General features: G+C 44.3%; 1 protein-coding gene across 2 annotated transcripts in view; it reads right to left on the bottom strand.

Moving 5' to 3' along the window:
* Positions 1 to 7743: 7743 nt before the first annotated feature.
* SLC22A7 (solute carrier family 22 member 7) overlaps positions 7744 to 23011 on the bottom strand; it is a 132303-nt gene continuing 117035 nt past the window's right edge. For both annotated transcript variants that reach the window (XM_033935776.1, XM_033935775.1), the window contains 2 exons: positions 20751 to 20957; positions 7744 to 8452 (listed from right to left, as the gene is read on the bottom strand). In XM_033935776.1, coding sequence (XP_033791667.1) covers positions 8338 to 8452; positions 20751 to 20957 — 322 coding nt within the window. In that variant the 3' untranslated portion in view covers positions 7744 to 8337. The remainder of the gene's footprint in view (positions 8453 to 20750; positions 20958 to 23011) is intronic.

The following is a 23011-nucleotide window of genomic DNA, read 5'->3' on the forward strand; positions in this document are numbered from 1 at the left end:
AGAGGGCTTGGGCTCCCTTTTGCCCCGATCGTGTCGGGGAGTCGGGGGGGCAAGAGGGCTTGAGCTCCCTCTTGCCCCGATCGTGTCGGGGAGTCGGGGGGGCAAGAGGGCTTGAGCTCCCTCTTGCCCCGATCGTGTCGGGGAGTCGGGGGGGGCAAGAGGGCTTGAGCTCCCTCTTGCCCCGATCGTGTCGGGGAGTCGGGGGGGCAAGAGGGAACCAGGCGGAGAGAGGGCAGTTAAGCGCAGTGCCTGCGCGGAAGGATGCAGCTCGGGCGACTTCGTTGTGTGAAACGAAGTTCGTTGTACGGATCAAGACATAAAGTTCGTTGTGCGCAGCGTTCGCTGTGCGAGGCGTCCGTTATGCGAGGCACCACTGTATTTGTGAAGACAAAAAAGAGGACACATGACCCACCCGGGCCCCACTCACACACTGAGCCATATGCACACACCAGTAGATCAGGTGACCATAGTAGCGTACCTGGTATATTTGACACAAACTAAAATTAGAAATATGTAGACAAAAGTTAATTTGAATTGCCAAGAAGCCAGATTCTACATACAATGCAACACCACAGAATCAAATTGATGCATGTCCCCTAATACTGTTCAAAATACTATATAAAAATAACACGAATACAGTGCTTATACACGAATGCAAGAAGCCTCAGGGCCAAGATGGGTGAACTGGAAGTCATGGCCAAAGGGGAGGACCTGGATGTAATTGGAATTACGGAAACTTGGTGGACAGAGGACAATCAATGGGATGTGGTGCTGCCAGGGTACAAGCTCTACAGGAGGGACAGGACCCACAAGAAGGGGGGAGGCATAGCACTATACATAAAGGACTCTATCTACTCGGTCAGGTTGGATACGGCGACAAAGGCAGAGGGGCTGGAATCACTATGGGTCAAATTGCCGGGAACCAAAGGTGCAGACATAAAATGGGCTGTATTATCGTCCACCTGGTAAGCCGGATGCAGTTGGACAAGACTTAGAAGCGGAACTGAAGCAGGAATGCAGTACTGGAAATGTAACAGTGATGGGGGACTTCAACTACCCGGGGATAGACTGGAGTACGGGTCACTCCAACTGCGCCAGGGAAACGGAATTCGTAGAAGCTATGAGGGACTGCTTCATGGAACAACTAGTCAAGGAACCGACGCGAGGGGGAACTACTCTTGACCTCATCCTTAACGGATTAAGGGGGCCTGCAAGAGGGGTAGAAGTGGGAGGACCACTAGGCAACAGCGATCACAACGCAATCAGATTCACATTAGAAAGAGGGACACCCATAGTGAGGAGGACCGCATCGACTGCGCTCAACTTCAGGAAAGGGAACTATGTTGCCATGAGGGAAATGGTGGGGAGGAAGCTCAAGAACAGCTTTAGGATGGAGACTGTAGGAAGTGCCTGGACCCTATTCAGGGACACCCTGCAGGAAGCACAAAACCTGTACATCCCCAGTTTCAGGAAAGGCTGTAAGAACAAGCGGTCAAAAAGCCCGGTTTGGATGACAACTGAAGTAAAGAGGGCAATAAGTGACAAGAAAGTGTCCTTCTGGAGATGGAAAAAGGACCCAACGGAGGAAAATCACCAGAAGCACAAGAATTGCCAAAAGGAATGTCACCGAGAGGTTAGAAAAGCAAAAAGGGAATACGAGGAGGGGCTGGCCAGGGAGGCGAAAAACTTCAAGGCATTCTTCAGTTACGTAAAAGGGAAGCAACCAGCGAGAGAGGAGGTGGGGCCGTTGGATGATGGGGATAGGAAAGGAGTGATTAAGGAGGACAAAGAGGTAGCTGAGAGGTTGAACACGTTCTTCTCGTCGGTCTTCACGTGCGAAGACACATCCAATATACCGGACTCAGAGGAGCTCATGAGGGGGGAACAGGCCGAAAAATTGGAGCATATAGAGGTAAGTCAGGAGGATGTCCTCAAACAGATAGACAGGCTAAAAAGTGGCAAATCACCGGGACCGGACGGGATCCACCCAAGGGTTCTAAAGGAACTAAGACAGGAAATAGCGGGCACAATCCAGCATGTTTGCAACCTATCCCTGAGAACAGGAGAGGTGCCAGAGGACTGGAAACTGGCAAATGTCACGCCTATCTTTAAGAAGGGATCGAGAGGTGACCCCGGGAACTACAGGCCGGTGAGCCTGACTTCAGTTATAGGGAAGATGGTGGAAGCGATGATCAAGGACAACATTTGCGAACACATCGAGAAAAATGACTTACTGCGAACAAGCCAGCACGGATTCTGTAAGGGAAGGTCATGCCTTACGAACCTACTGTACTTCTTTGAGGGAATAAGCAGTCAGGTGGACAAAGGGGAACCCATGGACATCATTTACCTCGATTTTCAAAAGGCTTTTGACAAGGTGCCACATGAAAGGCTGCTTAAGAAGCTGTGGAACCACGGGGTGGGCGGGGATGTACACAGATGGATCAAGCACTGGCTGTCGGGTAGACTGCAGAGGGTCGGAGTGAAGGGCCAATTTTCTGACTGGCGGGGAGTCACGAGCGGTGTGCCGCAGGGATCGGTGCTGGGGCCGCTACTCTTCAACATATTTATCAATGACCTGGAAACGGAGGCAAAATGCGAGGTTATAAAATTTGCGGACGATACCAAACTCTGCAGCAGAGTTAGGACCAGGGAGGAGTGTGAGGACCTGCAAAGGGACCTGTACAAGCTGGAAGACTGGGCAAACAAATGGCAAATGCGCTTTAACGTTGAGAAATGCAAGGTCATGCATATAGGAAATAAGAACCCGTTGTTCAACTACAAAATGGGGGGGGCACTGCTGGGAGACAGCGGACTTGAGAGAGACTTGGGTGTGCTAGTGGATGCATCAATGAAGCCATCCGCACAGTGTGCAGCAGCGGCAAAAAAAGCCAACAGGATGCTGGGCATCATAAAGAAGGGTATCACAACCAGGACGCGGGAAGTCATCATGCCACTGTATCGGGCGATGGTGTGCCCGCATCTGGAATACTGCGTTCAGTATTGGTCGCCGCACCTCAAGAAGACATGGCGGTACTTGAGAGAGTCCAAAGGAGAGCAACGAAGCTGGTAAGAGGGCTGGAAAACTGCCCATACGCCGAGAGGCTGGATAAGCTGGGTCTCTTCTCTCTGGAAAAGAGGAGGCTCAGGGGAGATATGATAGAGACCTTCAAAATCCTGAGAGGCATAGAGAGGGTGGATAGGGACAGGTTCTTCAGACTGAGAGGGACAACGGGTACGAGGGGGCACTCGGAGAAACTGAAGGGGGATAGGTTCAAGACAAATGCAAGGAAGTTTTTCTTCACCCAAAGGGTCGTGGACACATGGAATGCGCTCCCGGAGGAAGTGATCAGGCAGAATACAGTACAGGGATTCAAACAGGGATTGGACGGATTCCTGAGAGACAAAGGGATCGTAGGGTACTGAAAGGGGTGCGGGGACAAAGGGTCAAGAATTGGATGGGAAGATAGGACTTCGAGGAGAAACCAAGGGGTGATTCAGACAGGTCATGACCTGTTGGGCCGCCGCGGGAGCGGACTGCTGGGCGTGATGAACTTGTGGTCTGACCCAGCAGAGGCACTACTTATGTTCTTATGTTCTTAACAGATGTATATTTGAAAAAACTGACAACAATCGCCACTTCTTTCCTTCCATCTCTCCCTCCGACTCCCACGTCACAGTCTAACATCTCTGCACTTTCCCTCTCCGTCCTGCCTATCCCATCCCCCACACTCTGGCATCTATCCCTCCCCTCTCCCTTACACTTGAAACCTATGAGGATACCATCACCTTCACTGGTTACAATTTCCCAAGTCCACAAGTCATGCATTAACTACCTTATCTGTTCCACTGCCCACTCACCTTTCCGAATGGTCTTTGGGCTTACCTTCTAAGGTAGTGTTGAAAGCAAAATTGAGTGCCAGAACTCAACATTATTTTGGATCTAGATGCTGGAGAAGTGTCCCATCCTCTCTAGGGCAGTAGAGTAGAGCCTTTGGGAGGAACTTTGGATGAGTTTGAAGAACCACCTTGGGATAAAATTTAGTGTAAAATGGATCTCATACTAGCATCTGGAGTTCACTGACTTGGTGTGCTGATGTGAGAGCAGTGAGGCGCCTTGAATGACCTGATCAGGCAGAGGTCGGAGATGGCCAAGACGCACAGCAAGAGACAAAGGGCTAGATTCACTAAGCAAACCGATTGTGTACCAATCGGTTTGTGACCCGATTTTCCTCCGACCCGATTCACTAACTTCTGTGCCAATCCGATTCCAATCCGTGCATGCAAATGAGGGGGAACAGCATGCAAATGTAGGCAGGCAGCGATTCACTAAAAAATGAGGGATACCGACTGGACTGACCAATCAAAAATAAGCAACTGCTGAGGACCAGTCGCTCAGGTCCTTTCCGACTGCCCTGCTCTCTGCCCTGTTTCTCTGCTCTCTGCCCCAATTCTGCCCTTCCCCGCAGTGCAAGCCCATGGTTTTAACCCACAGGTTAAAATCACGGGCTTGTGAAGAAAAAAGAAGTAAAACAGTATTACAGCACTGGAGGCAAGAAGGGGAAGGAAGGCAGAAAGGGACACGGGCAAGTTAAAAAAAGGAAAACAAAACAAAAAACGGACCGCAAATGCATGCATGCATCTATAGACAAAGTAAATGGTCTGTGCATGCGTCGGGATCGCTACCCAGCGATCCATGTCATCGGATGGGGGCGTGCCTCTGATCGCCTCCATTTGAATGAAGATGTTTGGTAAATCGTTCGGCCTGCCTCCAATTGGAAACAGATCAGGTTAGTGAATCTAGCCCAAAGAATTCAAGTTTAGCTGAGAGAGAGAGCAGTAGTCTTGCAGAATAAAGACCAATAGAAACAGTTTATATAGGCAAGCAGGGGGAACTGAAACATCTCTCAGACTGCATTTCCCAAAATACTTATCTCACATGTCCTGACAGGCAATAACTATGGCAGTAAGGACCTAAAACAATACTGAATTACATAAGGCATATCTTATAGCTGTGTCACAACCAGGGCAAGGCTGCAGGAGGCATAAACAATGTGTATTTGCTTCTTTAAGATGTCGAGAGCATAGTCAGTCATTAAGAACATAAGAATAGCCTTACTGGGTCAGAGCAATCAAGCCCAGTAGCCCGTTCTCACGGTGGCCAATCCAGGTCATTAGAACCTGGCCAAAACTCAAAGAGTAGCAAAGAGGTAATAGGATTCCCAGAGGCAGCATCCGAATCTTCTCTTTCATGAGCACTTGGAAGTCTAGAATAGGGCAAATTCCTCCAGTTTTCTTTGGGTTAAGGAAGTAGCTCGAATAGAATGCTTTGCCCCTCTCCTGTAGTGGAACTTTTTCTATTGCGTTGAGCTGGAGGAGGGCTGAGCATTCTTGGTGAAGGAGAGCTCTTTGATGAGAGTTGAAATGAGACTCTCTTGGAGGATAGTTTGGAGGTTTCTTCTGCAGATGAAGGCAAAGATGCCATGTGGATAACTTGTAGTCCCTCCTCTGAAATGCTGCTGGGCCTCTCAAGTTAAGCAGATAGAGGTGTCCAATCCATTTCTTGGTGGAAATATTACTACTAGTATATTAATGCAGTTAAGCTATGTAAAAGCATTTGAATATCAAGCTGAATACTTTCAATAAATCCATTGTATAAGATTATTTAATTAAAATGTATATTTTGTACCATTTGGGCAGTCTATACTATGACTATTCTTACATAGTTGGGGTCACAGTGACTGTGGGAAGGAAAAAGTTTTCCTCCCTAGATGGTACAAGGAGGGCCAGGATTTTCAGGGTGAGTTGTGTTTGGAGACACTTGCTAGAGAATGGTCCTCCGAATTGAGTACGACTGTCACGCCAAATGATTTGCAACTGCTTTTTCAAAACATTTACTCTTTTGTCAAAGCAGTGTCTCTTCAGGGGACTTGGATCAAACTTTTCCATCGTGCTTATTTAAAAGATCTCGCGGTTTTGGCCTGACAGTCGGTGTGTTAAATTTTCTTCATTCGTTTTTTGTGTTCTGCTTTGACACTGTGGACTCGTGTGCAGCGGTATCTTGTTGACGTACTTCATTGCTCTTCAGTCTGGAACTGCCCGGCAAGATCTAGTTCAACAGGGTCTGGATTTGCCAGCTCAAAAGTTTATCCTTCACGCCTAACCTAACTTTATTCTTCTATACTGCCACAATCAGACAATTTCTAGGTGGTTTACACCGAAGAGAACTGGACAATCAGCGAAATATAAAATACAATAGCAAAAGTACAACATATTTCTTAAGAATAGTCAGAGTAAAATTATTATAATTAATATAACTTCTATTTAGGAAATGAATCTATCAAACAATACAGTCTTAATTTCTTTCCGAAATGCGCCATAGGTCAACCTGGCTCTATTGATATAATTACCTAACCAGGACTGCTGTTTACTTGCCATCCTTTCAGGCAAAAAACTTATCCTGCAATACTGGGCTTCGGAGGAGGCACCTGCTTACAACTTATCGATTGATAGGATGAAACTGCAAGTGAGATTTAAATTGGACACTTACTCCACTAGAGCCACGGATACTTGGAAGGCTTACTGCAGCCTCTGGGACCATTTTTTGGCTTTGTTGTCCTTTTTTGATTGACTCTTACTATTACTCTTGTTCCTACCAGCCTTATTGCCCTCCACGAAGCCTCTCTCAATCCACTGTTGTGGGTTCAGGGGGTCTTCTCTCCTTGGAGACCATATGTATATGCGTATCTTTCCTTTTTTGTTTGTTTGTTTATTCGATATTTTTGAGCCAAGGTATGTGAGGCGTGTGGTGTCTGAATGTTGAGTTTGGTGGTATGTATGGGGTGTGCGTGTATGTGCTTGTTTGTTCGCGTGAATGTGGTTGGAATTATTTGGAGATTCTTTTGTTTCTTATATAAAAATAGGCAGCTGTAGCCATAGGCATCGGAATGGAGGAGGGAGGGCATAGAGGCCGTGGCCTCCCCCCAAATTGGCACTGCCTCAGCCCTCTTCCCTCCCAACCCTTGTCAGGCTCTTCACCCACGGGATCGGGTTTATTCTGCTGCTGAGTGGCAATGAGTAGGAGCGTACTTTGGTGCTCCTGCTTTATGCTGAGCGCTTCTTGACTGGCTCCCATGATGTAGGGCAGAAAGATAAGGAGAGAAAAACAACAAATAGATAAGGTGGCCCTGGGTACACAGTTAAGAGCACAGACAGAAGGAAGTGTAGCCAGAGATTGGGAAAAGATGGTTTGAAAACCAAAATCACCAGACAACAAAGGTAGGGGAAATGATTTTATTTTCAATTTAGTGATTGAATTGTGTCAGTTTTAAGAAATTACATCTGCTGTCTATATTTTGCACTGTTCAGGAAGAAATGCATTTGTTTTGTTTCTCTGGGGTTGTACTGCATGCAGAGTACTGCATGAATCTTAGGGTTTCATTTATATATATTAGTACTTTTAGTTTGTGGTCTCGTATGTGCATAGGGGTTATCTGTGTTCTGGTAGGAATGAATGTTGAGAAGCATACAGTGTGCTTTGTGTAGTTTAATTTTGTGGTTAACTATTATGTGTTGTTAATAAACATAGAAACAACGGCAGATAAAGGCCAAATGCCCCATCTAATCTGCCCATTTGCAATAACCATGATCTCCTTCTCTCTCTCAGAGATCCCACGTGCCTATCCCAGATAAAATACGTGCTGGGATTTGAACCCATGACCTTTGGAAAATGAGCACAGGGCTTTTATCTGTGTGTATATATGAAAAATGAATGTAAAAAATGGTGTTACAATTAGTACTATTATGGGGGCAGGGTCTGGGGGCAGAGCTTGTGGGCCCCCCCAAACAAAAAAGTGTTCCGTAGCCTATGGCTCAGGATATTGTATGTTTCTTGATGTGTACCGCCTAGAACTCATTGGTATGGCGGTATACAAAAATAAAGTTTATTATTATTTATTATTATGATAATGTTTCTATAAAGAAGATAAAATAAGTCTCTCTATCATACTCTGATCCCAGCTTTCCATTATTCCATGAGATACTCGATTTTCTACATATGAGCCTGGTTGGACTGACCATTGGGACAATAGGGCAGTGCCCAAGGGCCCACACCAGTAGTCTCCATCTAGCTGAAACATTTTTGTTAGGTGGTTAGGAGCCCATCCTTGCATTTCAGTGAATTCATCTAATCCTTTCTTGCTGCTTTTTGAATTGAATGTGTGTCCAGTTGACTGACAGAAAGGAAGAACTTGTGCTAATCCCAGCAGACAGGCTTACAAGGTGCCGCCACTGATAAAGCCTCAGTTCCACTCTGCCAAAACGAACCAGAGGCAACGGCTAAACCTTTGCTCTCTGATCAGTGGCGTGCTTTTCCAGAACTTTCAGGGGGATGTCTTCACTGATGTCTTCACCGAGTTCTTTCTCTGGATGGATTCGTTTTCCGTGGCACCCCCTGCAGAAGAGAATGTTAGTGTAAGGCATGGAGCACAAGCTGCTTCTCTGAATGAGGAGTCATAATGGGCTTGGTTCGTCATTGGTAGGGAGTTTCCTAATATCTACTGTTGTGAAGGAGAATACGTGGCCTCTATTCAAACTACTGCTACTATTTAATCATTTCTACAGCGCTGAAAGGCATATGCAGCAGTCTCTGCTCAGAAGAGCTTACAATCTAATTTGAACATACAGACAGGACATATAGGGGTTGGGGAGTTTCTTACAGAGAGAACAATAGGAAGAACATAGGTATCCTATGGTGACAGGGAATTAGGAGTTGAAAGGAGCCTGAAAAAAGTGGGCTTTTAGCTTGGATTTGAATTCTGCTAGAGACGGAGCCTGACATACTGTTTCAGGCAGTCTGTTCCATGCATACAGTGCAGCAAGATAGAAGGGACGGAGCCTGGAGTGGGCAGTGGAGGAGAAGGGTACAGATAGGAGGGACTTACCGGATGAACGGAGTTCATGGGGGGACATAGTGAGAAATAAGTTAGGAGAGATATTGAGGGGCTGCAGAGTGAATGCACTTGTAGGTCAGGAAGAGGAATTAGAACTGTATTCAGAAATGAGGAGCCAATGAAGTGACTTTAGTCATGGATTGGAGGGGAGAGAGATGGTTGAGTGGAAGACCTGAGAGAAGCAAGCTGCAGTAATCTAAACGAGAGGTGATGAGTGTGGATAAGGGAAGGAGAGGTCAGATTTTGGTAATATTAGAGAACTTTCTGGGTGTCCGGACAGTTTTTCTAAAACACAGAGGTTTGCCCAAGTTTTGGACTCTCTGTGTCCAGACTAATTTTTTTCTTTTATTACATTTTCAGGGGCCCAGGAAGACAAAGGAGGCAGTGGGGGAAACCTGTGGGTAGGAGCAGCATCAATTGTGGTCCAGGGGCAGGAGCTCTTGTTGCAAGCCTCTGGAGGCTCATTTGGCACTGGCTGGAGGTGGCAGGAAAGGTCCCAGCTCAGTCTGAAATTGGGCCGTATCTGCAGCCATGCATGCGCTTGACATCATTGGGTATGCACATGCTCAGAGGCCCTCCAGACGCGGCCCCAAGTTCAGGCAGAGATAGGGCATTTCCTGCCACCTCCAGCTAGAGCAGCTCCTGCCCCTGGACCACCGGTACCAGCAGCAGGACTGCAAATGATGCAGCTCCCACATACGGGTGACCCCTGCTGCCATCAGGTACCCATCCTGTAGAGGTGGGAAGAGAGGACACAAGGCTATGCAGCTGTTTTGTGTTGGGGCGGGGTCATATGTCATAGAAACATGATGGCAGATAAAGGCCAAAAGGCCCATCCAGTCTGTCCATCCACAGTAACCATTATCTCTTCCTCTCTCTAAGAGATCCCACGTGCATATCCCATGCTTTCTTGAATTCAGACACAGTCTCTGTCTGCACCACCTCTTCCAGGAGACTGTTCCATGCATCTACCACCCTTTCTGTAAAATAGTATTTCCTTAGATTACTCCAGAGCCTATCACCTCTTAAATTCATCCTATGCCCTCTCATTGCAGAGGCAGGAACAAAATGTGAGGTTATTAAATTTGCGGATGACACCAAACTATATTGCAAGGTAAATAACATGGAGGACTGCGAAGATCTCCAAAAAGATCTGACAACACTGGAAGAATGGGCCAAAAAATGGCAAATGAGTTTCAACATAGGGAAATGCAAAGTCGTACATATAGGGAAAAAAAACCCAATGTTCACTTATAAAATGGGGGGATCAGCGCTAGGGGTGAGCGACCTAGAAAGAGACCTGGGAGTGATGGTAGACACATTGAAGGCATCGGCGCAGTGTGCAACAGCCTCAAGGAAAGCAAACAAAATGTTGGGTATCATTAAGAAGGGTATCACGACCAGAAAGAAGGAAGTCATCCTGCCACTGTATCGTGCTATGGTGCGCCCGCACCTGGAGTACTGTGTTCAATTCTGGTCACCGTACCTCAAGAGGGACATGGAGGTACTTGAGAGAGTTCAAAGAAGAGCAACTAAGCTAATAAAGGATATGGAGGACCTCTCATATACTGACAGACTGAAAAGGCTAGGGCTTTTCTCCCTGGAAAAGCGGAGACTTAGAGGAGACATGATAGAAACCTTCAAGATCATGAAGAGCATAGAAAAAATAGACAGGGACAGATTTTTCAAATTAAGGGGATCAACAAGTACAAGGGGGCACTCAGAGAAATTGAAAGGGGAGAAGTTTAGAACAAACGCTAGGAAGTTCTTTTTCACACAGAGGGTGGTGGATACATGGAACGCGCTACCGGAGAATGTGATAAGCAGGAGCACGCTAAAGGGGTTCAAAGAAGCTTTGGATAGGTACTTGGAAGACAAAGGGATTGAGGGGTACAGATAAGAGTAGAGGTAGATTATAGGGATGGGATTAGAGGTAAGTTATAAAATTAATCAGGGATCACTGTTCAGGCACTAGGCCTGATGGGCCGCCGCGGGAGCGGACCGCTGAGCAAGATGGACCTCTGGTCTGACTCAGCGGGGGCAACTTCTTATGTTCTTATGAAAGAAACTTGACTCATGCAAATTTATATTACATAGGTATTTAAATGTCTCTCAAGAATCCAAGTCGCAATAACAAAATAAAAATACAATCAGCAAAATATTGTTATTAGCCTAGTGGTGGAGATACCCCATGAAAGTACATTTATAATAGGTGGAGAAAAAGCCTCAACTTATCAACAATATACGGACGGCAACCCAATGAGTTCTTAAGCCAGTCCTGCTCTGTATCATAGGCAAAAAACTCCACACATTTCAAAATGTAACTTTTCAAAACGGGACCAAAGCCACCACTATGCACAGGGAGCCAGAAAAAGAACAACAGTTCACTTATCTTCTGCCAATAACAGCAGCGAGTAGATCTTCCTGCTATAGCACTTCTCATGCTGACAAAAGACAAAGAACTTGATGTCACCAACAAGGCTCATGTTTCGCCGAACAACAGCTGCATCAGGGCCTTCTCTCCTGCTCCTTGAGAAGTGCTATAGGCAGGAAGATCTACTCGCTGCTGTTATTGCCGTCGGCAGAAGATAAGTGAACTGTAGTTCTTTTTCTGGCTCCCTGTGCACAGTGGTGGCTTTGGTCCCATTTTGAAAAGTTACATTTTGAAATGTGTGGAGTTTTTTGCCTATGATACAGAGCAGGACTGGCTTAAGAACTCATTGGGTTGCCGTCCGTATATTGTTGATAAGTTGAGTCTTTTTCTCCACCTATTATAAATGCACTTTCATAGGGTATCTCCACCACTAGGCTGATTACAATTTTTTGCTGATTGTATTTAAATATCTCTATCATATCTCCCCTCTCCCACCTTTCCTCCAAAGTATACAGATTGAGATCTTTAAGTCTGTCCCCATACGCCTTATAATGAAGACCACATACCATTTTACTAGCCTTCCTCTGGACCAACTCCATCCTTTTTATATCTTTTTGAAGGTGTGGTCTCCAGAATTGTACACAATATTCTAAATGAGGTCTCACCAAAGTCTTATACAGGGGCATCAATACCTCCTTTTTCCTACTGGCCATACCTCTCCCTATGCAACCTAGCATCCTTCTAGCTTTTGCCTTCACCTTTTCAACCTGTTTGGTTACTTTAAGATCATCACATACAATCACACCCAAGTCCCTCTCTTCTGTCATGCACATAAGTTTTTCACCCCCTAAACTATATCGTTCCCTAGGGTTTTGCAGCCCAAATGCACGACCTTGCATTTCTTAGCCTTAAATCTTAGCTGCCAAAATTCAGACCATTCTACAAGCTTCGCCAGGTCTTTCTTCATATTATTCACACCATCCAGGGTGTCTACTCTGTTGCAGATTTTGGTATCATCCACAAAGAGGTAAATCTTACCTGACAGCCCTTCAACAATGTCATTTATAAAAATGTTAAAAAGAACAGAACCTAAAGGCACACCACTAGAGACATCACTTTCCTCAGAGCGATCTCCATTGACCAGTACCTTCTGTCGCCTTCCACTCAACTAGTTCCTGACCCAGCCCATCACTTTGGGACCCATCCCAAGGGTACTCAGCTTATTTATTAGATGTCTGTGTGGAACACTATCAAAGGCTTTGCGAAAATCTAAATATACCACATCTAGTACACTCCCTCTATCTAATTTTCTGGTCACCTAGTCAAAGAATTTGATCAGATTTGGCTGACAAGACCGACCTTTAGTGAATCCATGTTGCTTACAGTCCTGTAATCCACAGGATTCCAGAAACTTCACCATTCTTTGTTTTAAAAGCATTTGTATTAATTTGTTTACCCACTTCTTCCTTACTTCCACTTTTGTGGAGAGCGACCACCTCCGCCCTTCTCCAGTCCTCCGGTACCACTCTCAACTCTAGAGACTCATTGAAAAGGTCAGTCAGTGGAGCTACCAGAACTTCCCTAAATTCCTTCAGCACCCTTGGATATATACCATCTGGCCCCATCGCTTTGTTTACCTTTATTTTAGCTCCTCACAAATACAACCCTCTGAAAATTGATCAGGGTCTACCACTCCTCCATCCCTATTCATGTTTGTCTTCTGTGGTCCTGCTCTCGGAGCTTCAGCCGTGAACACAGAACAGAAATATTTGTTAAGCAATTCAGCCTTTTCTTTATCAACTTCTACATATTTCTCCCCTTCACCTTTGAGTCTCACAATGCCACTTTTGCACTTCTTCCTATCATTAATTTATCTAAAAAATGTCTTGTCTCCCCGTTATCTGGAAGTGTCAGCTATTTTTTCTTCCATTTGTACTTTGCTTTCCTGACTACTTGACCAGCCTCTTAACTTTTCCTGATATGTTTGCCTGTCTTCCTCTTCCTGTGAGGAACTGTATCAAAGACTTTGTTGAAATCCAAGTAGATTACGACTAATGCGTGTTCATTTTCCAGTCAAAGAAATGAATCAGAATTCTAGGAAGTTCCTTATTCATTCCTTCAACATTCCCCCTTTTGCCTCTGAAGTACTGGGGATCCTGAAGGGGCTACACAGAAGTCCTTTATACGTTGTAATGAGACATACTTCCTAGATTAGCGAGGCGCTTAACTGATTTTTAAGCATACGTGGACTTCAAGTTTCAAGTTTATTAATTTTAATATATCGACCATCGAAGAACACCTGGCCAGTTTACAATGTTAAAAAAAAATAAAAAGTTAAAATTAAATTATTATGAGGGGAGGGGAAGTGTAAACATTAAATGGACAAATTACAAGAACGAACGTGAGCTTGGGGATAAAGGGAGAAGGGAAAGTTAAAAATTACATTGTTAAAAAAAATCAAATTAAAAGGAGCAGAAAAGAGGGGAAGGATACAACATCAGGAAAAGGGGATCGCTTCTAAAAAGCAGTTCGTATTTAGTTTGCTAACTGTTGGAGAGGAAATATTTATATGTTATGGTAAGCTTCTTTGAATAGGAATGTTTTTAGTTTAATCCTAAATTTGTCAAGTGAATTTTCAAGGCGGAGTTGAGGTGGCATGGTGTTCCATAGAGTGGGAGCTACGACAGAGAAGTTAGTTTTCCTTGTGTAATAGAATTCTTTGATGAAAGGTATAGTCAGTAGATTCTGATCGGCCGATCTAAGAGTCCGGGAAGGGCAAGAAGGAATGATAAGTTTATCGAGAAAGATGGGAGACACGAAAGTTTGATTTTATAGACCAGCATTAAAGTTTTATAGGTGATAGAGTGAGTAATGGGGAGCCAGTGAGCTTCTCGCAGAAGAGGAGTAACGTGATCATATTTCCCAATCTTATAGATAAACTTAATTGCCGTGTTTTGAATGAGCTGCAGACGACGTAGTTATTTTTGGGTGATTCCATTATATAGAGAGTTGCAGTAGTCTAAATGAGAAATGACCAGTGAGTGAATGAGAGTTGTAATTGCATCAGTTTCAAGAATTTAGTTTAGGGAACGAATGAGCCGAAGTTTATGAAAACGGGCTTTTACAACAGAGCTTATCTGGTCATGAAAGGTTAAATCTTTGTCTAAAATAACTCCGAGCAATTTTATTTTTGATTCCATTTTTATTGGATAAGATTTAATGAAGATTTGTCCGTTTATCATTTCATTGTTTCTGATTGGGAAGAGTATACCACTGGATTTATTTATGTTAAGGGAAAGTCTGTTTATGTGAAGCCAATCACTGATTTTATCTAGTTTGGTATTAATTTCTTATATTTCGCTAATGTTTAAAGAGTCAACAGGGTGAAGAAGTTGGATGTCGTCTGTGTAAGCAAAAATAGTAAAACCAATAGACTGAGCTAAAGTGAGAAGAGGAGCGAGAAAAATATTGAATAGTAAAGGTGAAAATATAGAGCCTTGAGGAACGCCGAAAGTTTGAGTAATGGGAGATGAGATTTTCTCTTTTGAGTAAACTTTGAAATTACGATCTTTGGAATAAGAGGTAAACCATGAAAGAGCTGAACCTGTGATATCACAGTTCCTGAGATGGTCGATAAGGAGGTGGTGGTCGACAGTATCAAAGGCGGCTGACAAATCTAGAGAGATAAGAAGGACAGATTTTCGGTGACTATGGAAGTAGTGCCTAGTAGAGGTAAGGCCTAGTAGAGATAATTCAGTGGAGTAGTTGGAGCGGAATCCTGTTTGGTATGGGTGTAGCGCATTGGTTTTGTTGAGGAATTCTGTGAGCTGGTTCAGGACGATTTTTTTCCGTAAGTTTAGAAATGAAAGGGAGGTTGGCAATAGGACAAAAGTTTGCTGGCTGAGTGTTGTCTAAATTTTGGTTTTTTAGTTTTGGAAAGACTAAGGCAGATTTCCAAGCTTTTGGGATGAGATTAGAAGAGACACTTTTTGTTATCATTTCCAGAATGAATAGACCAAAAGTAGCAGAGATTTTTAAAAAATTGTTAGGGGGATGCTTTCAGCTGAGTTATTAGGGGCGTTTATTGATTGGAAGGTTTTGAGGAGTTCTTGTAATGACGGAGATTTAAAATTAGAGAGGGTGCTGAAGGGTAGTAGGTTTGTCTGGTCTGAGGAATCCAGAGATTGTATGGGTATGGATTGTCCAAGGTTCGATCTGATATCCTTTGTTTTCTGATCGAAGAAGTTAGCAAGTTCTGAGGCTGATGGTTGCATAAGTAAAGGAGGAGGTTTCTTATTTGAGTATGGGGATAGAGATCGTACTATACTAAAGAATGCGGAAGAATTGTTGGCTGTAGTTATGTATTTTGAATAGTACTCTTTTTTGATTGTTGTATTGAGATTTTGTATTAAGTAGCAATTTCTTTATATTGGCGAAGGGAATTGTTCGACCGAGTTGTCGGCGGAGAAGGATTAGTTTTTCATTATACCATGGCTTCTTTTTGGGTTCTAATTTGGATGTTTTTTCCTGGGGAGGGGCAAGAAGGTCCATAAGGATTTGTGTTGAAATTTTCCAGAGAGCAGATTGTTCTTCCATTGTAAGATTAGAGAAATCTTGTAGGTTAAGGTTAAAAAAATTTTGTGTAGCTGAAGCTTTAATTTTATTGATGTCTCTAAAAGTATAAGTGTTCTGTGAAGTGGTGGATGGGGGGTAGAAATGTCTCTAAGTGGAGGTGCTAGATACCAAAAGAGTAATGTTTCTATCCTTAGGGGGAGGTGGAGATAGTGGATGCTGTGGATGGGCAGACTGGATGGGCCATTTGACCTTTATCTGCCATCATGTTTCTATAACCATAAAGCTTTATGACCTCACAATTCAGGTGTAAAGTGCCTTAGCCTATAGCAGGGGTGTCAAAGTCCCTCCTCAAGGGCCGCAATTCAGTCGGATTTTCAGTATTTCCCTAATGAATATGCATGAGATCTGTTTGCATGCACTGCTTTTATTGTATGCTAATAGATCTCATGCATATTAATTGGGGAAATCCTGAAAACCTGACTGGATTGCGGCCCTCGAGGAGGGACTTTGACACCACTGGCCTATAGGGAGAGGAGGAGGTAGTAGATAAGAACATAAGAATTGCCGCTGCTGGGTCAGACCAGTGGTCCATCATGCCCAGCAGTCCGCTCACATTGCGGCCCTCTGGTCAAAGACCAGCGCCCTAACTGAGACTAGCCCTAACAGTGTACGCTCTTGTTCATCAGGAACTTGTCTAACTTTGTCTTGAATCCCTGGAGGGTGTTTTCCCCTATGACAGACTCCGGAAGAGCGTTCCAGTTTTCTACCACTCTCTGGGTAAAGAAGAATCTCCTTACGTTTGTACGGAATCTATCCCCTTTCAGCTTTAGAGAGTGCCCTCTCATTCTCCCTACCTTGGAGAGGGTGAACAACCTGTCCTTATCTACTAAGTCTATCCCCTTCAGTACCTTGAATGTTTCAATCATGTCCCCTCTCAATCTCCTCTATTCAAGGGAGAAGAGGCCCACTCTAATCTTTCACTGTTCGGCAGCTCCTCCAACCCCTTAACCATCTTAGTTGCTCTTTTCTGGACCCTTTTGAGTAGTAGCATGTCCTTTTTCATGTATGGTGACCAGTGCTGCACGCAGTACTCCAGGTGAGGGCGTACTATGGCCTGGTACAGTGGCATGATAACCTTCTCCGATCTGTTCGTTATCCCCTTCTTTATCATTCCTAGCATTCTGTTCGTCCTTTTTGCCGCCACCGCACATTGCGTGGACGGCTTCATCAACTTATTGATCAGAACTCCCAAGTCCCTTTCCTGGGAGGTCTCTCCAAGTACCGCCCCAGATATCCTGTATTTGTGCATGAGATTTTTGTTGCCGACATGCATCACCTTACACTTATCCACATTGAACCTCATCTGCCATGTCGATGCCCATTCCTCGAGCCTGATTATGTCACATTGCAGGTCTTCGCAATCCTCCTGTGTGTTCACCACTCTGGATAGCTTCATATCGTCCGCAAATTTAATCAACTCGCTCATCGTACCTATGTCTAGATCGTTTATAAAGATGTTGAACAGCTCGGGTCCAAGCACCGAGCCCTGCAGCACCCCACTAGTGACGCTCTTCCAGTCCGAATATTGTCCATTTACCCCCCCACTCTCTGTTTCCTATGCTCCAGCCAGTTTTTAATCCACATGAGTATTTCACCCTCGATTCCATGGCTCGCAATTTTCCAAAGTAGTCGTTCGTGCGGAACCTTGTCGAACGCCTTCTGAAAGTCCAGATATACTGTGGGGATGCTGAGGACACCATTCTGAAGCAGGGTGTGATCAGCACACTGATTTCCTGGTCCCTAAGAAAGAAATGCTGAATCATTCCCTCTCTCCACCTATCACAAATTAACCCGTATATTAATTTAACTAGTCCTTATTTGGAAAGGACATCAGCTGACAGGTCTTGGATAAGTGTAGAGACTCAGGGTTTGTCAATGTGTTAATCAGGCATTGCCTACATGCAGAGTTGAGGGTGATACGATGTAAATGCATGTGACTTTGTTTCCACCAATCATTAGACATGTAATCGAGGGAGTTACTATGATGTCAATAGTATAGAAGCATAATAAAAGGGGTTCGGAGCTAGCCACTGGCAACACCTCCTTCCCGACTTGTATCCTGTGTGTGTGTTCGCTGTGTTCCATCCCTACAATATACAATGTCGACCGGGTCGCCCTTGTCTATCTGCCTGTTTACTCCCTTGAAAAAGTGCAGCAAGTTTGTCAAACAAGATCTGCCCTTGCTGAAACCGTGCTGGCTGGTCCTCATCAGACCGTGTCTGTCAAGGTGATCAATGATGCGGTCCTTTATCAGCACCTCTACCATCTTACAACTACCGGTCTGTAGTTTCCCAGGTCTCCCCTCAAACCTTTTTTGAAGATCGGCATAACATTCACCACCTTCCAGTCCTCCGCAATCTTTCCCGATTTGATCGATAGATTGGCTATTAGTTGAAGGCAAGGCAAATGATGGGATGTATCAATAGAAGTTTCGTCAGTCGGAAACCAGAAGTCATAATGCCGCTGTACAAAACCATGGTGAGACCTCATCTGGAATACTGTGTGCAATTCTGGAGGCCACATTACCGTAAAGACGTGCTTAGAGTCGAGTCGGTTCAGCGGATGGCCACTAGGACGATCTTGGGGTTCAAGGGTCTCTCGTACGAAGAGAGACTGAGCAGACTGCGGCTCTACACTCTTGAGGAACACAGGGAGAGGGGGGGGGACATGATTGAGACATTTAAATACATCACAGGACGTGTCGAAGTGGAAGATGACATCCTCTTCCCCAAAGGACCCTCGACCACAAGAGGGCATCCGCTTAAACTCAGAGGGGGGAAATTTAGTAGTGACACCAGGAAGTATTTTTTCACGGAAAGGGTGGTAGATCACTGGAATAGGCTTCCGGTGCAGGTGGTCGAGGCCACCGGCATGCTTGACTTTAAGAGCAAATGGGACATGTACGTGGGATCCCTACGTAAGACGATTCACTAACATCTAGACTTATTGGGGTGGGTCAGTAGTGTGGGCAGACTTGATGGGCTATGGCCCTTTTCTGCCGTCATCTTTCTATGTTTCTATGTTTCTATGTCCCTTTCAGTTCCTTGATGACCCTCGGATGGATGCCATCCGGTTCCGGGGATTTATCGCTTTTAAGCCTATCATTCTGCCAGCATACCTCTTCTAGACTGACCGTCAATCCTGTCAGTTTCCCGTTTTCACTTCCAGCATATAACCTGATGGGTTCCGGTATGCTGTGTATATCCTCTTTGGTAAATACAGATGCAAAAAATGTGTTCAGGGTGTTGGCGATTGCTTTGTCCTTCTTTAGTACTCCCTTTATTCCTTGGTCATCCAACGGTCCCACCACTTCCTTCGCGGGTCGTTTCCCTTTAATATATCGAAAGAACAGCTTGAAGTTTTTCGCCTCCTTGGCTATTTTTTCTTCATAGTCTCTTTTGGTCCCTTTTACTGCCTTTGGCACCTGCGTTGATGTTCCACTCCTTAAACAAGATTTTTTTTGTCTCTGATCGCTTCCTTAACTTCTACAGTGATGGTGGAGATGGGCAGACTGGATGGGCCATTTGGCCTTTATCTGTCATTATGTTTCTAGGTTTCTCTATGACCTTATAATGTAAGTGTTAAGAACCATAGTGGGGCATAATCAATACATGCGTCTAAGTCCAATTTGGACGTAGGGTACTAGTCGTCCAAAGTTGGCAGCAGGAAAATGTCAATGCTCAAAAAATATGTCTAAAATATATATATATTTTAAAAAATTGTCTATCTGGACATCCAGGCATTTGATCATCCAGACCACCAATACGTTTATCTTTATACCACATTCTTGACCAAAAATTAATCCAAGTTCCAAACGCCCAGAACATGACCTATTGGACATGGGAGGGGCCAGCATTGTGATGGACTGGCCACCCAGACATGGCAACAGAGCAGTGGGACACTGCTGTGAACTTCACAAAAAGTGTGCTACATAAACATCTCACCAGAACTCCCTTATAGGTTATGGTGAACCCCCCAAAACTCACTATACCCACCTGTCTACAACTCCAATAGCCCATATGGCTGCAGATGGCACCTATATGGCAGTAGAGTAGGATTTTGGTGGGTGCACATTTTCTACCATAAATGTAGTGGCTAGAGTGGCTTATAGGCCTGGGTCCTCCTCTCTATGGTTCACTAGCCCACCCCCTAGGCTATTTGACACCTCTGTGCAACTCTACTAGGCTTTCCTATGCCAGGTGCTGATGTTCTGGAGACAGGTATGTACATTTTCATTCCGATCTTTGTGGGTGTGTGACGGGGTCAGTGAACACTGGGGGAGTGTGTAGGGGTCTTTACTTTGTCTCTGCAGTGATTATCTGGTCACTTTGGATACCTTTTTAGCACTTATACTTGATTTTACATTGTTTAACTCATAAGTTTCATCCAGGATGTCTAGTAAAATATTCGATTATCCCTGCAAAATGACTAAGTGTAGGTTGGCCTCCATTCCTCCAGATATGCCCCTTTCAGCTCTGGGCGCATAGCGACATTCAGAGGCATAAAAAGTCCCTCGACATGTCCAGAAAGTCGGTTTGATTATCAACACTTGGATGACCTGTCTTTTAGGTCGTCCAAGTGCCGACTTGGGTGGGTTTTAGATGTGTTTAAGTTTTGATTATGAGCCCCTTAGCCTTTAGGGAGAGAAGGAGATATTGGATGCTGCGGATGGGCAGACTGGATGGGCTATTTAGCCTTTATCTGCCATCATATTTCAGGCAAGAAAGAAAGATTTTGGGGTAAACTTGTGCTCCTATTTGTTTGTCTTCCTCTCGCTTTGTGTGACTTACGGTTTCTGTTCCACATCGTTGATGGTTTCTGGCAGCCTCATGTTCAGAGTCTCAGGTAGAAGGAAAGCTGCCAAACCACTGACAAAGGCAACGGAGCAGTAGATTAACTGGGGGAGCAGATTCCAAACTTCATCCAGCAGTGTGGTCAGGGGGGCCAGTGAAGCGGCTACACGGGCAACAAAAGCAGTATAGCCAATGCCATTCTGTCTGCAAGGAAAACAAAACCCGAAAGAAAATAACTCCCAACAAAGAATCACGTTCTCTAGCCAATAAATCCAGCCTCTTGGCAGATAAAGATAAATAGAAACAAAACAAACGAGGGAAAGAAGATTATATTCTGTTTTTACTGGACTAAATACAGTTTTTGACTAGCTTTTATATGCAAAACTGTTTATTGGTCAAAAGCACAATCAAAAAACAACAGACAGAATAATACAGCATAGACCAAATTTTCAAACTATAAAACCTCCCCCACCCAAAAGAAATAAAAAATAACTGAATATAGAAGAGCAAATGTCACAAACAATCAAACATTCAGTACATGGCTACGAGGCCAGAAAGGCTCCCAACTAAGTTGTAATTGATGGCCCTTAACGGAGTCCATCTCAGCTTTTAAAGGAAGAACCTTCTTCTTCAGGTCAGGAATAGACAAAAGATCCATCCAGTCTGCTCAGTTATTTTATCCACTGGTAAGGATTTCTCAGGTTTAAAGACTTTCAATGACACTGCTACAGTCGACTCCGTGTAAGTGCAAGGCCTCTGGACCGGACCGCAACGTGCGCTTAAATAGAGTGTGCGCTTACTCGGAGTACCACTTTTTAGTCATGAAAAGTCACAGTACGCTGTAGTCAAATGCAATAAAACTTTTATTCAGTAAAAAAAACACATGTAAAACAATTCTACATGGTTTAGAACATAAGATTTGCCGCTGCTGGGTCAAACCAGTGGTTCATCGTGCCCAGCAGTCCGCTCACGCAGCGGCCCTTAGGTCAAAGACCAGTGCCCTATTTGAGTCTAGCCTTACTTGCGTATGTTCTGTTCCAGTAGGAACTTATCCAACCTTGTCTTGAATCCCTGAAAGGTGTTTTCCCCTATAACAGCCTCCGGAAGAGCATTCCAGGTTTCTACCACTCTCTGGGTGAAGAAGAACTTCCTTACGTTTGTACAGAATCTTTTCTCTTCTAACATCAGCAAGTGCACTCTCATTCTCTCCACCTTGGAAAGGGTGAACAATCTCTCTTTCTCTACTATTCCCTTCAATATCTTGAATGTTTCGATCATCCCCTCTGTCCCCTCTATCTCTCTTTTCAAGGGAGAAGAGGCCCAGTTTCTCTAGCTTCTTGTTGTACGGCAACTCCACCAGGCCCTTAACCATTTTCGTCACTCTTCTCTGGACCCTTTCGAGTAGTACTATGTCCTTTTTCATGTATGGCGACCAGTGTTGGACGCAGTATTCCAGGTGGGGGCATACTATGACCCGGTATAACGGCATGATAACTTTTTCAGATCTGTTTGTGATTCCCTTCTTAATCATTCCTAGCATTCTGTTTGCCCTTTTCGCCGCTGCCACACATTGTGCAGACGGTTTCAGTGACTTGTCTACAAGTACTCCCAAATCTCTTTCCTGGGGAGGTCTCTCTGAGTATAGCACCGGACATCCTGTATTTGTGCATTTGATTTTTGTTACCTTCAAGTTCAAGTTTATTTAACTCTTGATATATCGCCTATTTAAATATTCTAAGCGATGTACATAATATCGTAAAACATAGAAACATAATAAACATTTAAAAACAGTGAATTTCAATTTTCAATAATGACTAACAGGAAAGCGAGGGAAAGGGGGCAAAGTTACAATAAGGGTTTAAGAAAAAAGGGAAAAAACGAAAGGTTGGGTAATTTGTTACAAGGCACTCAAAGAGAAAATTAATTTTAACAAAGTAAATCCATTAGGGCTTTAAAGATCGTAGGCATCCCTAAACAAATAGGATTTTAAAAGTTTTTTAAAAGCTGAGATGTCGTGTTCCATTCTGATGTACTGAGGAAGGGAGTTCCACGCTTGTGGACCTGCTACAGTAAAGATGTCTGCTCTCCGTGTACCGATGATTTTTAGAGATGGGATAGTTAGTAAGTTTGATTCTGATGAACGTAAGGATCGTTGTGGTTTGTAAGGAATCAGAGATTTTGAAATGAATTGTGGCTCGCTAGATGTTAAAGTCTTAAAAATTAGAAATATAATTTTGTACAATATCCTATGATTTATT

The sequence above is a fragment of the Geotrypetes seraphini genome, chromosome 3 (assembly GCF_902459505.1).
Source record: "Geotrypetes seraphini chromosome 3, aGeoSer1.1, whole genome shotgun sequence".
Lineage (NCBI taxonomy): Eukaryota > Metazoa > Chordata > Amphibia > Gymnophiona > Dermophiidae > Geotrypetes > Geotrypetes seraphini.